Source organism: Dasypus novemcinctus, chromosome 26 (assembly GCF_030445035.2).
Source record: "Dasypus novemcinctus isolate mDasNov1 chromosome 26, mDasNov1.1.hap2, whole genome shotgun sequence".
NCBI lineage: Eukaryota > Metazoa > Chordata > Mammalia > Cingulata > Dasypodidae > Dasypus > Dasypus novemcinctus.
In genome coordinates this window covers 23,432,511-23,447,999 of record NC_080698.1, presented here as the reverse complement: position 1 = coordinate 23,447,999, position 15,489 = coordinate 23,432,511, and the positions used below count along the sequence as shown (strand labels likewise).

Here is a 15,489-nt window from a genome sequence, read left to right as displayed (position 1 = left end):
ATACTTTCTGATTATAAGGAATGAAAACCCTTCAGAGACGGTCCCAGCTGCTTGCCCGACAACCACTCGCCATTTTGAGACATGGGGTTGGGTAAGATAAAAGAGGGGGTTGTGACTTGTTGGGTTTCATACAGTCTGATTGATTCAGAAGGTACAAATTTGTTTCCAGTCTGGCTTTGGCTAGCTTGTATAGCTTACAGAGACTGCCAATGAGTTAGCCAAACGATTAAAAAACACAGAGTGTGTCTTCCAGGAGAGAGGCCTCCATATAACTTGTGGAAGCTAAACTCTGAATTAAACTCTCCTGCCTGATTTGCTTTCATAAAGGATCCTTCTGGACTCTTACCTCCCTCGATTTCCCCCAGACAACTAAGATTGACAGGACTTATCTGGGTGCGAAGGCTGGGATGCCTTCCATCAGAAGGAGTCCGAGCATGGATTCCTCGTTTTGATCATTCATTTGAAATTTTGATGCTAAAGGCTTTCTTTTTGTTGGATATGTTTCTGCACTTCGGGTTTAGATATTTGAAAAATGGCCTTGAATAAATAAGTGCTTATTTTAATAAAAGATTATTGATATCGCTTAAGCCGTTTCTAAGAGGGTTAAAAAAGTGTTGTTCTCAAATGCTAACCGCTATATATATATTCCTACTTTAAAGTCTGGCTTTTTTGAATTATTCTTTCTTTTGTACTGTCCTTTCCTTCGAGAAGAAGCTAAAAGCAAGAGAGTAACTAAGTAGCACTTTCAGTATTAAGTTGTAGAGTCTCTAGAAACACAACTTTAGTTGTGCTTAGTTGTGTTTAGTTGAGTGCCTAGGACTTCATCAGTTAGTCCCCACGGGGAGTCAATTCCAAGTCCAGGCACCATCACACTCAGACACCTTGTAAAGACTGCAATGAAATGGGAGTTAAGGCATCCAAATAATCATGTATGTTAAAGGGGAAAAAATCAGCAACCTCATTATATGTATTCTGTGGTTTGGGTGCCTGAGCATGGCTTTATGCTTTTGACTATGAGTTCTGAAGCAGTGACTAGGAAATTGCAACTTCTAATAGCATTTGTTTGGGTGTGTAATCATGATTACTACATTCAAGAAGGGCAAAAGATAGATTCTCTCAATGGTGTGCCCATTTTTAAATGCACTCTGATGCTATGGCCTTTTCAGAAAGCGCCCACTCAGCCTTTAGGGAGCTTTGACAAATCCTAAGGCTTGCTGTGAACTGCACCCAGCCAATTCGTGCTCTGCCCACTTAGCATAGATGGCATGAACATGCCAGGGCTTCCTCTTCAAACTCTCACTGAATCCTTCATTAGATGACCAAATACAACCAGATCCCTGGCGATCATTAGACCCGAGAGCCTCATGAGGCTGTGGAACTGGTGGCTGAGGTTAACAAAGCTGCAAGTGCTTTGGTAGAAGTGTAAAGAAGGAACCCTGGATGATGCTTTTCGCGTGCTCTTAAATTACCCAGATTGTAAGAAAAATATGTAATGAAAGCTTCAAAGGTAAAAGGTTTCATTATAGTATTTCAATACAGCAGTTGAAATAGGTGGTAGGGTTCCCCACACACACACTCTAACTAATAATAACCAACTTTTGTCATAAAAAACAAAGTGAAGAACTTAGTTGCATGGGTGTGGTCAAAGTATTACCTTCCTCTTTGACTCCTTGCCAACACGCAAAATGTCATTTCCTTATTTGACACTTCGGGCAAGGTGCTGAAGCAGTGTCTCTCAAGTGTGGCCTGTTGAGTTGGAGAAAGGGTACTTTCCAGAGAAAAGACAGAAATCCTCCTGCATTCGCTGTGCCTCTTCTGTCCAGAAATACAGGTTGGTGACCAAATGGTTACCAAATTACCTGTTTGCTCAGGCAGTTCTGGAAGAATGGAAGCTGCTCAGAAAGCTCGACACACCCCTGAATACCTTGCACTGGCTTGATTTTCATTTGTCAAGCGGGGTGGGGTTAGCGTGGCTAACTTCCTTACAGCTAACACTTGATCTGTGCCTGGCAATGTTGAGAGCACTCCACACCTATTAACTCATTTAATTCCCACCACAAACCTAAGTAGGCTTCATTATTATCCCAGTTTAGCAGATGAGCACACTGAGGCACAGAGAGGTTAAAGGATCTGTCAAGATTCAAACACAAGAGGTCTGGTTCCAGAATCCATTGTCTCAGCCATTAGGCTACCCTGCCTCCCAGCTGTGAGCTCGCAGACTTTGGAGTCCAGGCGCCATCTCTTGCCAACTGCTAGACCACTTTACCTCCCTGAGTCTGTTTCCTCACCTGTGCAATGAGATGTGGATGATAATAAAGACACAGCCCTGACATTGGACACAGTTTAGCTATGAACTCCCCAGGCACTTAAAGCTCTGGCTGCTTGGCATGTATGCCAAAGGAAATACATATTTAGAAATAAACTATTAACAAAATTAAAACTCAGTTCCAAGTACATGTCATTTATCATTCATGATGAGGATAGATTTTAATCATAGAAGATGGGTGAAGATGTATGTTTATATGTGGTATGGCTAGGTCAAGTAGTGGGTCCTTTAGCCAAATATTATGATTGTCTGTTTTTTAGAGAACTTATTTTTATGTTATTGGGCTAAATATTACTGTCAATTTTAGGCAGGGGCAACATGTCTTGTTGAAATTGTGTGTATGTGTATGTTCATGTGTTTTGCTAAAAGTGATAAAATTACAGCATGCGTGTTATACTTCAATAACTTCTTTTTTTAAAAAAACCAACAAAAAGTAACACAGGAAGAATGGGATTTTGCACTAGGCTATTTTCATTGCATTTGTGACTCTGCCTAAAATTATTTCTCTTGTAACACCTCCTGATGACGTTGTCTTTAATTTCATGAGACAAGTTTCCCCTGATGTGAAAAGGCTCTAATATTTTACTCTTCCTATTCATTGAGAGTTTAAAAGCTTATGATATATAATTTTTCAGAACTGAAATTTTGATTGATGTTATAACTCTCATGTCTCCCAAACTCTATTAGGAAAATTCAAATCCATTGTGATGATTGCAACTTTACTAGCTGTATTTCTCCTTGAAAACTCAAACTGCGTTCAGTGAAAGCTTTCTGCCAGTAGCAGTTGCTGAGTACCAACCTAAAGCAGAATAAGAAATGCTCAAGGGCAATAAGAAGAAGGGAAAAGGAGGTTATAGTTCTAGCTATGAAAATGGCATACCTCATCTCCATCCATCTTTTTCTGATCATTCTCTGATGATCATTTTCTGATCATGGTTGTCTCTCATCCAAGCATTCTTTCAGACTATTGGTTTCCATGGGAAGGCCCCTGAATCTCCCCGTGCTCTGCTGAGCTCATGGAACTCTCAGCTCATGGAAAGCAGAATTCTGTCAACACCAACTTGGGCTCTGAGGAAGACAGGTTCAACGGCATTGTCCTATCCACACTCTCCTCCCCTGAGATGTTTATACACCTTCAGAGCTGAATGGCTTTGCTGAGAAGGCACCTAGAACTCAAGCTCTTTTTATATCAATTTTATATAATTTTAAAAATTATCAATTGAATGCAAATAACTCATACAGATTTAGTGGTAAATAACCAATTTGAAACCTATCACATCACTTCTAGTTGTGTAACCAGAGACTGTGTATTGAACCTCTCTATGCCCTTTGCTTTCATCTACAAAATGAGGCCCTTAATAGGCCATCATCTTAAGAGTCAAAGCAACGATTAAATTATATAATGTTTATAGAGTGCTTAGCACAGTGCCTGCATGCATAAGAACTCAAGGGCTCAATGAATAGGTAACTGTTACTATCAATTGAGTGTATATATGTATGTGTGTGCATATATATGTGTGTGTGCATGTGTGTGTGTAATCCTGTACTTAAATCATACTTAGTGCGAAACAGTAGACTCAAAAGTCTTATAGAATGGTCTGGTCTGACAGATTTGGGTATGTTAAGGGGATAAATTATCCTTGTGACTAGTAGGTAGGGAAAGATAAGAAATAGTTCTACCGCCTTTCAGCCTCTACTCATTGTTTCCATTGCCACTTATCTGTGATATGATGGTTGCTCTGTGTACAAATGAACTGTAAGTGAGATCTCTTTGGAGCATGAAATACACATCAAGATGAGGGTACCAGGAATTAAGACTCGTTTAGGAGGTGGTGGTCATATTGATGGAAGGAGTAACCACAGCCACATTCACTACAGGGACAGCTCGATGTTGCCGACTGGGAATTTTCTCAAAGTCCATTTTCAATGAACCCTACATTATCCAGTGAAGTGTTGATGGTTCATCTTATCTCTTGATCTTGCCTCCTTTCCAAAGGATAAAGCTTCCAGGGGAAAAGTGAACCCCAGTGCAGAGACCGGAGAGAGAGAAATGATGTATTCATCTTGATTTAAACATTTAAGGGAGGGGGGAGGGGGCAAAAAATATGAGCAGATAAATAATATTTTAATTCAGTATTTATACAAGTCAAAATTAATGTAAAAAATCCATGATGAACAAAATAGCAACATTTTAATTATAAGGAGTTCTCTGCATGAAGTTGGTGTGTTTGTAGGGCCGAATGTGTGACCTGAGTATAACTCCGTATTAATGATCTAAGCTTTTACTAGATATGGATCAAGAAGGTAGCTTTTTGTTGTATATCAAAAGCATATCTGCTGTGTATCTGAGAATAATAAGAGTGCTAAACTTTATTGAGTGCTTACTATATGGAAGGACTCTGCTAGGTACTTTATATAAATGATCTCAGTAATCCTTTGAAGTAGTTATTAACCCTCAGAAGAAACTGAGGGTCAGAGGGTTGAGTAGCTTGCTTGAGGTTCTCTAGCTAATAAATAGCCCATCCAGGCTGAAGTTGGATCATATCCCCACAGGGTTTGAGAAATCACTTGCTATTTGTCTGAATCCTTTTAATCCAGTATTTCAACTTTGCTTAATATGTAAATGTACTTTTATGTTCCAAAGATGTAGGCGATGCTCTACCATAAAGCATCTCTACAGCAGAATGGCACTGCTAAGAGATAGTCAGGCGTCAGCTCTTGTGCATGCAGTTCCTGAGCTATTCCAATGGGAATAATTGCTTCATGACCACACAGCTCTCCCTGGTAACTTGTTCTGCTTCCCTCTTGTTCTTTAGTATGTCTTAGGTTATGAGAGAGACAAAAGAAGGGAGAAATGGTGGTGGTGGTGGTGGCGATGATGATGGTGGCAGCTATTGTATTGTGATGAGGGCTGTACTAGCATTATCTGATTCAGTCATCACAGAAAGCCAATGGAAGACTAATCAATTCCCGTATTTTGATCAGGAAGCTGAGTCTCTGAGAATGAAACTTACCCAAGATCACAACCCCAAGCGTGTGTTAAGGCCCACGCCCTTAACCACTACATCGTAGAAAGGAAGAAAGAGGAATTAAATGGCACCGTTTTAGATCAGCCTTCCTTTTATATAGAGCCTCCAGATCTGGTTGCAGTACTGGAGAAGCTCCTACCTTTCCAAGAGCCTGTCATCCTGCAAGCCATAGCTGTGCCAGGCGTCCTTTTGGATTCCGAGGCCAAAGCCCACACAGAATTTGCCCAGAAGGCCCATTATTATAAAGGTTCCCAGGGAATCTGTGATTTTCTTTCTCTGCTCTTTGTAGGTTTAAAGCAACCTTATTTAGAAAGTTTTAAATTAATACACCCGAATTATGGAGAGGCAGCAGAGAAATCATGATTACACCTAAATACTTAGTGCATACCTCCAGTCAGCCCTCGATTGTGATTTCTCTGGGCCTAGAGTACATCTTACTAAAATATCAGTGCCCAGGTGTTAGGAGAGCTCTGTAAAAGGCATATCTGAACCAAAGACTAAACAAAAAGGGGAGAACTTAAAATGTTTTATTAATTTCCTCTTTTGAAGAGTCATAACAAATCTGCTGCATTTGCATCGATCTCAAATAAAGCAAACATGATTAATAAATGCTATGAGCCCCGTGAGGAAGAGCAGGAACACACCAGACACCCAGGGATGTGCTGATAAACATGGAACAACTGGTTTTCTGGACGGGAGAAAGTCCTGGTTTGTAGCAGTTGCTGTTTGCCACCGTGTAAATATTCCCACCATGGCCGATTTCTAGCTATCAAAGTGATAATCCCAGAGGGTGGGGTTGGGAAGAGATGCCCAGATGGGTGCCAGGACCAGAACACCACTGCACCCTTTTAGGGCCTGTTGTTTCAATCCCGGGACCATACTGTAGCCCTGCCACTTCTGCACTCACTAGCCACCTGCCCTTAGGCAAGTCACCTCACCTCTCTGAGTCTTTTCTTTTCCTCCTGTATAAAAAAATAATATGGAAGAGCCCAGCCACCTCTAACATTTAGAAGTTCTAGAAGGCAGTGCCTCCTTCCTGCTTTCTCTGACATCCGAATGCCTTTAAGCGCCATTCTGGAAAACCAAGTTAGCGCTGTGCTGCATCCAAAATTGCCTCCAATTCCATCTACTGAGCATAAGGTTTGGAAAGAGTGACTTACTCCCCTTGCCTCTTTAAATGCGTAGCCAATGGGGCATCATACATTTTTTACACTTCTTTTGCTAGATGTGAGATCCAGGAGGAGAAGCATGGATGTTCCAGGGCTTTCTCTTCTCATGGGGTGGGGATCTGTGAGTGTGATGCTCTGATCCATCTCTGTATGCATTTCCTACCTCCCTACCCTTTCAGCAACGGAGCACGAGTGTTGATAGTATCCTACCTTTTATATTTATTTATTTTCCCATTCAAATGCCATTTACAAGAATGGGAACTGCTTGCATAAAATGGAGAGGGGACTTGCAGTGTTTTTTTTTCCCCCTGAAAGGTGGCACGTCTCTCAGCAAAGAGAAAAAGGCATGTCGCACAGGCTTGCTGGCAGTGATGTAAGCCAGCGCCGGTTTGCCTGTTGTCACAGCCAAAGCAAAATGCCACCTCTGCCTAGAAGCCAGAGTGCCACATTCCTCTTTTTTGTCCCTGAGATGTACTCATCATGAGGCCCTGGGCTTGTAGGTTTGGCCGGGAAGTGGCCAGGGTTCCTTGCAGGATGTCTTCCAACCCCCGGAGATGGAGAGAGGGAGGGGTTTGCCCGTGACTCTCAGAACAGATTATGTGAGCCCCCAGATTGCTCTTCACAGTCTAAGGCATGTCAGATGCTGTCGGTGGACGTGACATCTGAGGCCTGGGCTGAACACAAGAGAGCCCCCAATTGCCAAGAGCGAGGTAGGCTGCAGGAACTGCCACGACCCCGTGATATTCCTGTCCCCAGACCCCTTCCTAACAAACCCAGATGCAGTAGCCTCAAAAGTTCCAGAATCCCAAGGCAGGAGGTGCCAAACCCCACCCCCACTCCCCCAACGACCACTACCAAAAGGAAAAAAAAAACTTTCAGTAAAATGTTCTCACCCCTAGAGGGAAAAACCTGTCCACGCCTGAAGCAGCTTGACCCCGGCTAACTGCGTCCTCCAAGGAGTGAACTGCAAATCTCAAGAAGAGAAATCCCCCCACCGCCTGCTCCCTGGGGAGGGACAGAAGGTTCCTAAAACTGACAGTTTCAATTCCATGATCTTTAAAAGAGCAGAAGTTGGCTGTGAAGCTGCAGTGCTGCCTCGATTGGGGTGGTGTGTCCTGCGGCTGGGCTCCAAGGACAACCGGGATTGGCTCTGGTGAGGAAGGAGCCTTGAATCAAAAGCTTGCAAAGAGGGCTTCTGAGCACCATGGCTGAGACGGCGTCGTTTCTTGCAAGGTGAAACTTGGCAGTTATACCTTGCAAGTAAAAACCCAAATTAATTTTTTTAAAAGAAATTAAGTCAGAAACAAGGCTTTGGAAAAACTGTGAGTGTTAGGCATAAACTGATTTTGGATGATCTTTAGGTGAGAAAGGGTGGAGCTACCATCAGAAACATGTTTTTATTTATGCTTTTCAAATCCCCACTGGTGTGTGATGTGTGTGCACGCACGCCCGGGTGTGTATTGGTTAGCATAAGAGTAGTCATCGTCGAAATTCTCCAACCATTCTTTTTCTTTATTATTCTTTTTGCATCTTCCCTGTGTACAGTTCATAAGATGCCCTATAAATAAATATATAGGTCCATCCACACCTTTTCATTTTATTTGTAAATTGTTTGATATCAGCGGCAGAGCGTAATGAAACCTGGTGAAGTTTAAAAGATTAGATTTTTTTTTTCATACTGACACTTTATAACACTGTTCATATGTCTCAGAGTGAGATTTATGAATATATGAGCAGTACTGCAAAATTATACCGCACCAGAGACTTCCTGCACCACAGGGGTGGCAGTCTAAAGTGACACAGCTTCAAGCATTTTTCACAGACAAGAAGCAAAATTTAACCCCCTTAAGGGGAAGTATGATTTCAACAGCTTGAAATGAGCTCATTTGTAGATGGTTTTTTTTTCTCTCTTTCATCTTCCATAATTTTTGGGTGTTAAGATTAAAACAGATTGCATGGGCACTGTAAGGGCACTTAAGCTGCCCAGAGTACAGTTTGGCCCTTAAAGAGAAACCTTCCTTCGTCGTCTTTATTAGGAATGCGCCACTAGGGTAAAGGAAGGTAAACTTTGCCCCAAATTCCTAAGGCTCCCAGAACTGTATTTAGCAGAAGGGCTCTGGATTTTTCAGAACGTAAGTGGCAAGCGACACCAATCGGTTCAGTGGAGAAGCCCCCCTCTCTCTGGGTACCCGAGACAATGGCTTTAGGAACTAGAGTAGCTTGAATCTCCACTGAGCAAATCTACCTACTGAGAAGGGGACCCAAGAGAGCCAAAAGACTGTCTAGACGATGTCGCTAGGGAAGAGCTCTGTTTTATGTTTAAAGTCCAAACTGATCTCTTTTAGGCTGACCCAGTACCTGGTGATTTTGTGGAAATTAGCACTCTCGATCGCTCTGCTCCCCAGCTCCCTTTAACCACTGTGTTTCCTCTTGGAACAGAGTGGGTGCTTAACCATGGCCTGCTCCCTCTCTGCTCTGTGACCTCTCCATGACATGCTAGCTGGAGGACTTTTGTCTCTTTTTTCAGCAATGGTACAACAGCTCCATGAACGTGATTTGCACCTGGCTGACGGACCGGATGGACTTACAGCTTCACATATATCAGCTGAAAACTCTTATTAGGATGGTAAAGGTAAAGGAAAAATTAAATATCCTTCTATGCATATAGCTTACTAAAATATGTTTTATTACCAAGCGGCAAAACTTCCTTAACACAAAGAATATTAGCTACAGATAATAAGCTGATTTCTAAAAGTGTATCTCCTATAAGAAAAGCCTATGACATCACTTCGGGAGGCACAGTTAATTTCTCACACAGACATCAAGGGAAATTTTAATAAAAAGGAATTGGAATCTTTATCCTGGCTGGAAAAATATGTTACATATTTGCTGTATAAAAATACCACAGGGGCCATTGTACCATTTGTATTAGAAGTTCAAAAATGGACTGTGGTAATTGTATCAATTACCAATTTCATTTGGGTTTAATTAAATAAAGTATTGCCACAATTAATTTAATAGAAATATTTACCCCCAGCTATTTATAAATAGAACTGTGATCATTATCAGAATGCAAATCAATATTGTTCTCATAGTTAATTGAAGTAGTTTCTCTTACAATGCGTGTATACAATCAAATGTAAAGGATCACAAAGGTGAGATAACATACCCTGAAAGTAGCTTTTTTCCCTGTTCTTATGTGTGCGCCTTGGACTAATGATAATTATTTCAGCGTGAAATCTCAGTGGTTTACATGAAATAATAAGATCACAGAAGGGGGTAAATACGGTTTTGATCATTTCAGTTTCCATTTGCTGCTTCACCACAGAGGGTTTTAAAACATTCGTATGCAAAAATCTCATTCAAAGCACACAGTCTCCTTTAAAATATTTAAACAATAAAACGTAGCTGAATTTCTATGTCTTAACAGTTTGCCAAAAGTCTTCCCCTCCCCCCATCTCTCCACGCCTCTCCACTCACTCACCCCCACCTCCTATTTCTTGGTCTTTTTAGGATTAGCCCCATTTCGCTAAAGGTGCTCCTCTACCCCAGTGCTGACTTTAAAAACCAATTACTGTTTGGTTGTGTGTAATTAAGGAGAATTATTATCATCTGCATTTGATCTTGCAAAGAGCTCAGGGAAGGTTATAGACAGCAGTGTACTGTGGCTCTTAAAAAAAAGAAATATATGCACTTGGACTATGGAGCCAGCCTAATTTTCATATTTGTTACTTCCGTTACATAAGGCAGGCTCCCTGGCCATTGCCTAATCGCCTGAATTCCATTTTCTGGGTGTAAACACTCTGAAGCAAATTTTCTGTTTGACCCTTATTGGGTGGACATGAAAAAAAGACATCAGGTTAGGATTTGAAAACATCTTCTCATCACTGCTATTTTCGGGTCTATGCTGGGAATACTGAATTTTCCACTATTTTATTAAGGAAAAAAATATGTCGGAGAGGAGGTCTAATCCTATCCTTCTGCCAAAAAGCACGGCCTTGAAGCTCAGGAAAGGGAGGGAGGTCTGCAGATACAGCACTGCCACAGGGACCCCTTCTCCTTTTGTTGAAAGTGGGCACCACTTAGCCGGTGCCAGAGCATAGAGGGATAAAGCAGACGTCACCACCTGCTTACCAAGTATATTACCCAGGGACCTCCCTCTCCACAGCAAACGTCTCTTTCCTGCCTCAGCAACCAAGGCATTTATTCGTTCATTCATTCCATTCATTCAGTCTTCAGCAAGCATTTATTCATTCATCCAACATTGGATAAATATTAGCTGAGCCCCTACTTGTATATTGCAAGGTGGAGGCTTCCAAACTGAGCAGGTATGGGCCCTACCCTTAAAGCACATAGAGTCTAGTCAGGGAACATGCAGCCCTGGAGTGTGATAAAGGAGAGACTACTCAGGCACTTCCTACTTTTCTTTTTCACATCATATTTCTGTAACGATTATGTTATTCTAAGTGGCACCAAGACAACTGATTGGAAAGTTCAAGAACAGCAAGTTTTTCATCTGGCTATCTGGTCTCCACCATGCCTAGCATTTACTCAGCCTCCTCCCTTTCTTCTTCAAGGTGAAGACACACTTGTAGTAGCTATCTAGATTTCCCCTCCTAGGAGAGACCTGCAGCTTCATCTATAATTAGGATGACCTGATCATTTATTGCCTACACAAGGTTACTTTTAAGAGTGAAAGAGGACGCTATTAGTAATCAGGCTGACACAACAGCATAAACTGACAAAAAGGACAGGTGGTCATCTGATCTATAACCTTATGCTGCTGTACTTCACTGAGTCAAACTGCATTCACTAGTTAATTCTGCAGTGATTATTATAACACATGATCTTCAAGAAGGACTGATGCCGGGATCGCTGGCACTGTGACCAAAATAGACAGCATATTAAAAATATAAATCGTGATGAGAGTGGCACTGAAGTATGTTAACATCCCTTTCTCTTGGCCCTTTAGCAAGTTTCCCATATCAATAGGAGAAACAAATGGCAGAATCAGTAGCTGAAATGATAATGCAGTGTGATTAGAAGAGTTGTAGTTAGAGAGAGAGACCTTTAAAATTTTTCCTTTTCAAAGTAGACAACAGCCAGATGCTTCTGGTCATGTCAATTAGCACTAAGGGATTTCTAGAAATACAGTCCCTAGGATACCTAAGGAAATCCGAGAGAAATCGCCTGAAGGAACAAAGAACTTGTGGTACGGTAATACCAAACCATTGTTCTTGAAAAAGAGCCAAATTTCTTCCCTGAGACCATGAAGTTGTGAACTGAAAAGATACAATTCTTTCCCAAGGAAATGATAAATGAGTCACATGCCTGCAACATATTGATGAGGCATTAGCACACCATCTTCCCCATAATTGCTACTGCCCGTAATAGGTTTCATATACCAACATACATATGTCTGGCGAATGAGACAGAGGAATATGGCTCTTGCAGCTATGAGCCTCAAAAATACTAAAGACCAGACTGCAAGAGAAATCACAAAATACCAGAATCACTTGATCCATTATTTATATGCTATAGCCCCTTCCATTGTCTATCAAATTAGATTACACTAGCCTAAGAGAAAGAACCAGACCCAGGAAAAAAAAAAAATTATGGAACATTCCCCTTTATGGAACGGAATAAACACAAGCTTATGTTCTTTGCTTTGTCTCATCTAATACAGTTTATCCTGTCACAATTTCTCATTTTCTGTCATTCAACATTTTCAGTTTTCGGTACAAGTGAAATCTGGGCATGGTGGCTTTTTATTTGACAATGCATAAAGTGTGGCACGTGGCTTAAGGTCAGTGCCCTCACACCCACACTGGCTCTGCGCTCTTCCCCTCCCCGTCACAGAGATGAGCTCTCCCTTACCACTGTGTGTCTTTTCCCTCCTTAGAAAACCTATAGAGATTTCCGATTGCAAGGGGTCCTGGACTCAACCTTAAACAGCAAGACTTATGAAACCATCCGGAACCGTCTTACTGTGGAGGAAGCCACGGCGTCCGTGAGCGAGGGCGGGGGACTGCAGGGGATCAGCATGAAGGACAGTGACGAGGAAGATGAAGAAGACGATTAGACCAGTGGGTCCTAGAGTCCATGGGGACGGAGCCCTGTAACCAATGCATGTCCTTAGTCTGTTAGTTAACCCCATTAGGGAATTTTCTGTCAACTCCCATGCCCATAAGATGTGTACCAATACAACCGTCATTTTAGCTATGTGGTACCAAAATTAGCAAATGACCTTCGAATCCACCTGATTTCATATCTCTATGTTTACAAGCAATATGGAGCACCATTCTTTAAATAACGTTCATGGAGAATACATAGTCCAACTGCTAGGTGTGTCCCTGTTACAAGCAAAGTTAAATGATGCTTCATTAATGTACTGTGTATGTAATGATGGTAAATGGATATGAGGGCAAGTACACCAAGTACTTTCACTTATTTGTTTTACGTATGTGGATGCCAATTATTTAAATGAGTACATAAATAAATTAATTTGAGACACATAGATCTGCTTTCATTTCGGAAAAACAAAAGGCAAGTTTCCAACAGCCAACTTTTGGTTCTTTCTGTTCCCCTTACAACTAAAAAATGAACCTTTGTGTCCTTGTTAACCCATCCTTTCCTTTATCCATATAGTAAGTGAAAAAGGATGGCGACATATGACTGGATTGATCCTCTTAATTGCCACAGGGCAATCCTATCATGACTTAACATCAAGCACAGTTTGGAGCAACTCTCTTCTGTCAAAGTTTACCCTATTAAATGTTACCTTTTGATTTTAAGTTTCAAAAAAGTATGTAAAAAAATCCTGAATATTTAAATCACAACCCTAGACTATAAATGTGTTTATAACAAGATATGGATATTTCCTTCAGTAGATTGTAACCATAACTTAAATTATTTTGTTCCACAATGTTTTTTATATCTGTCATGTACATTGCATTTTGATCCATAACTGCATGACCCTGGGGTCCTCTGCAGAGCTGTTTATTTCCATGTAAAGTAGTAGAACCATCTTGCTTTTGCCTTATATAAAGCCTACAGTTATGAAAGTGTGGAAAACTGTGGCTTCTCAATAAATAACTATTCAGACATCCTAAGAGTACACTTCTGAGTCTGTTTTCTTATGTCTCCTTTGAAAGTCAGAATTGAGACACAGAAGCAGGAAAAGATGGGCTAGATGGGGGAAGGGTTAATTTTCTTAGAGTAGTCATGAAACTACAGGAGTGAATAGTTTTCTTTTTTCTTTTTTAAGTTGTTTTATTATTTTTTTATTTCTCTCCCCTTCTCTCCGCGCCCCCCAGTTGTCTGCTCTCTGTGTCCATTGGCTATGTGTTCTTCTGTGACCACTTCTATCCTTATCAGTGGCACCAGGAATCTGTGTTTCTTTTTGTTGCATCATCTTGTTGTGTCAGCTCTCCATGTGTGCAGCGCCATTCTTGGGCAGGCTGCACTTTCTTTCGTGCTGGGCGGCTCTCCTTACAGGGTGCACTCCTTGTGCATGGGGCTCCCCTACGCGGGGGACACCCCTGCGTGGCAGGGCACTCCTTGCGCGCATCAGCACTGCGCATGGGCCGGCTCCACACGGGTCAAGGAGGCTCAGGATTTGAACCACAGACCTCCCATGTCTTATCCATTGGGCCAAGTCCACTTCCCTGAATAGTTTTCTAATGCTTGTAGTTCTCCATGAGAGACAGCCTAAATTTCTGTTAATTCTGACTCCTCTAATTCAGAATCTGTGGGCATTTGGACATGTTGGGCAGATTACACTTGCATTATAGGATAAATAAGGGTTTGCTAAGCAAGTGAGTAGTGTAAACGAGAGAAATGTTTCTCCTGTATGGAGGGAAGGCCAACAAACTGTTTTTAAGCACCACTTTAACAGCAGTGTTTGCATTCAAACAAAGTGTGTGCCAATTATATATGATTCTTATATATTTGTTAAAACATTTTACAAGATTCTCTAAGATATAGAGCACTCTTCTCACTCCCCAGTTCCTGTCAGCAATGTAATCACCTAGGTTTGAAAGAAATCAAGCATTTTTATTCTTTTTTTCTTTCTTGTATCTATCCCTAAATCATGCTGACCTTTCCTTGGAAGTTGAATGAGATTTTAGGGAAAGAGCTACCTTTCCAATAGGGTAAGGGAGAAGGGTCCCCTGTGACTCTCTACAGAGCAACCCTTTAGGCAGCACGTCCCACTCTTTTAATCTTTGAGATCTGCAGGTGCATGCCAACAGTACTTTCTGCCCTTAGTGGGTTTTATAAGAATAGATCCCATTTATTGAGCAACTGTTCTATGCCAGGCATTTGGATGTATTACCTCACTTAAAGCTCACAACAACTATACAAGAAGAGGACTCTTATTACCCCCATTATAGATGAGGAAATCGAGGTCAGAAAGCTTAAGTTAACTTGTCCAGTAGTTACACAACTTAATGCAGAAACATTATTTCAGAGATAGCAGAATAGAAGTGGTAAGACAAATGGTGGGGCTAGATCATCCAGGTGCAAAAAAAAAACAAAACAAAACTTTGCCCAGCAGCACTGTTAGGTAGGAGTGGCAAAGCCACAGTTTTTTAAAAATCTGCTTTTGTGATATTTTTAGTTGCAAAACTAAAGCATATTTCTTGCAGCAATTCAAACAGTTCAAAATATGCAAGTAAAGAGGAGGATCTGCCCAGTGTAGAGGAGTTAGAAAAAGGAGGAAAATTCTCAGAGGTCCTGGAGGTGTGCTAAGTAAGTGGATCAGATAACTAAGCCAAGGGCAAAAAGAGGACAAAGCCAGAAAGGACTGTGTCTCCAAAACCAATGTTAAAAAAAACAAAGATTGCTTCAGAAGGAGAATTTACCACAACATAGCACTGAGGAGCCTGTGAAACAGCATCCCCCATTTCCGCAACACTGGAGTAAGAGTCCTGGGAAAAGAAATGACATCAGAAGAGAGGAAGAA

The 15,489-nt window shown here is 41.4% G+C and overlaps 1 protein-coding gene across 9 annotated transcripts in view; it reads left to right on the top strand.

The window, feature by feature from the left end:
- CADPS (calcium dependent secretion activator) overlaps positions 1 to 13,636 on the top strand; it is a 488,130-nt gene extending 474,494 nt beyond the window's left edge. For all 9 annotated transcript variants that reach the window (XM_058288916.2, XM_058288912.2, XM_058288909.2 and 6 more), the window contains 2 exons: positions 9,052 to 9,156; positions 12,427 to 13,636. In XM_058288916.2, the coding sequence (XP_058144899.1) occupies positions 9,052 to 9,156; positions 12,427 to 12,606 (285 nt within the window). In that variant the 3' untranslated portion in view covers positions 12,607 to 13,636. The remainder of the gene's footprint in view (positions 1 to 9,051; positions 9,157 to 12,426) is intronic.
- The last annotated feature ends 1,853 nt before the right edge of the window (positions 13,637 to 15,489 follow it).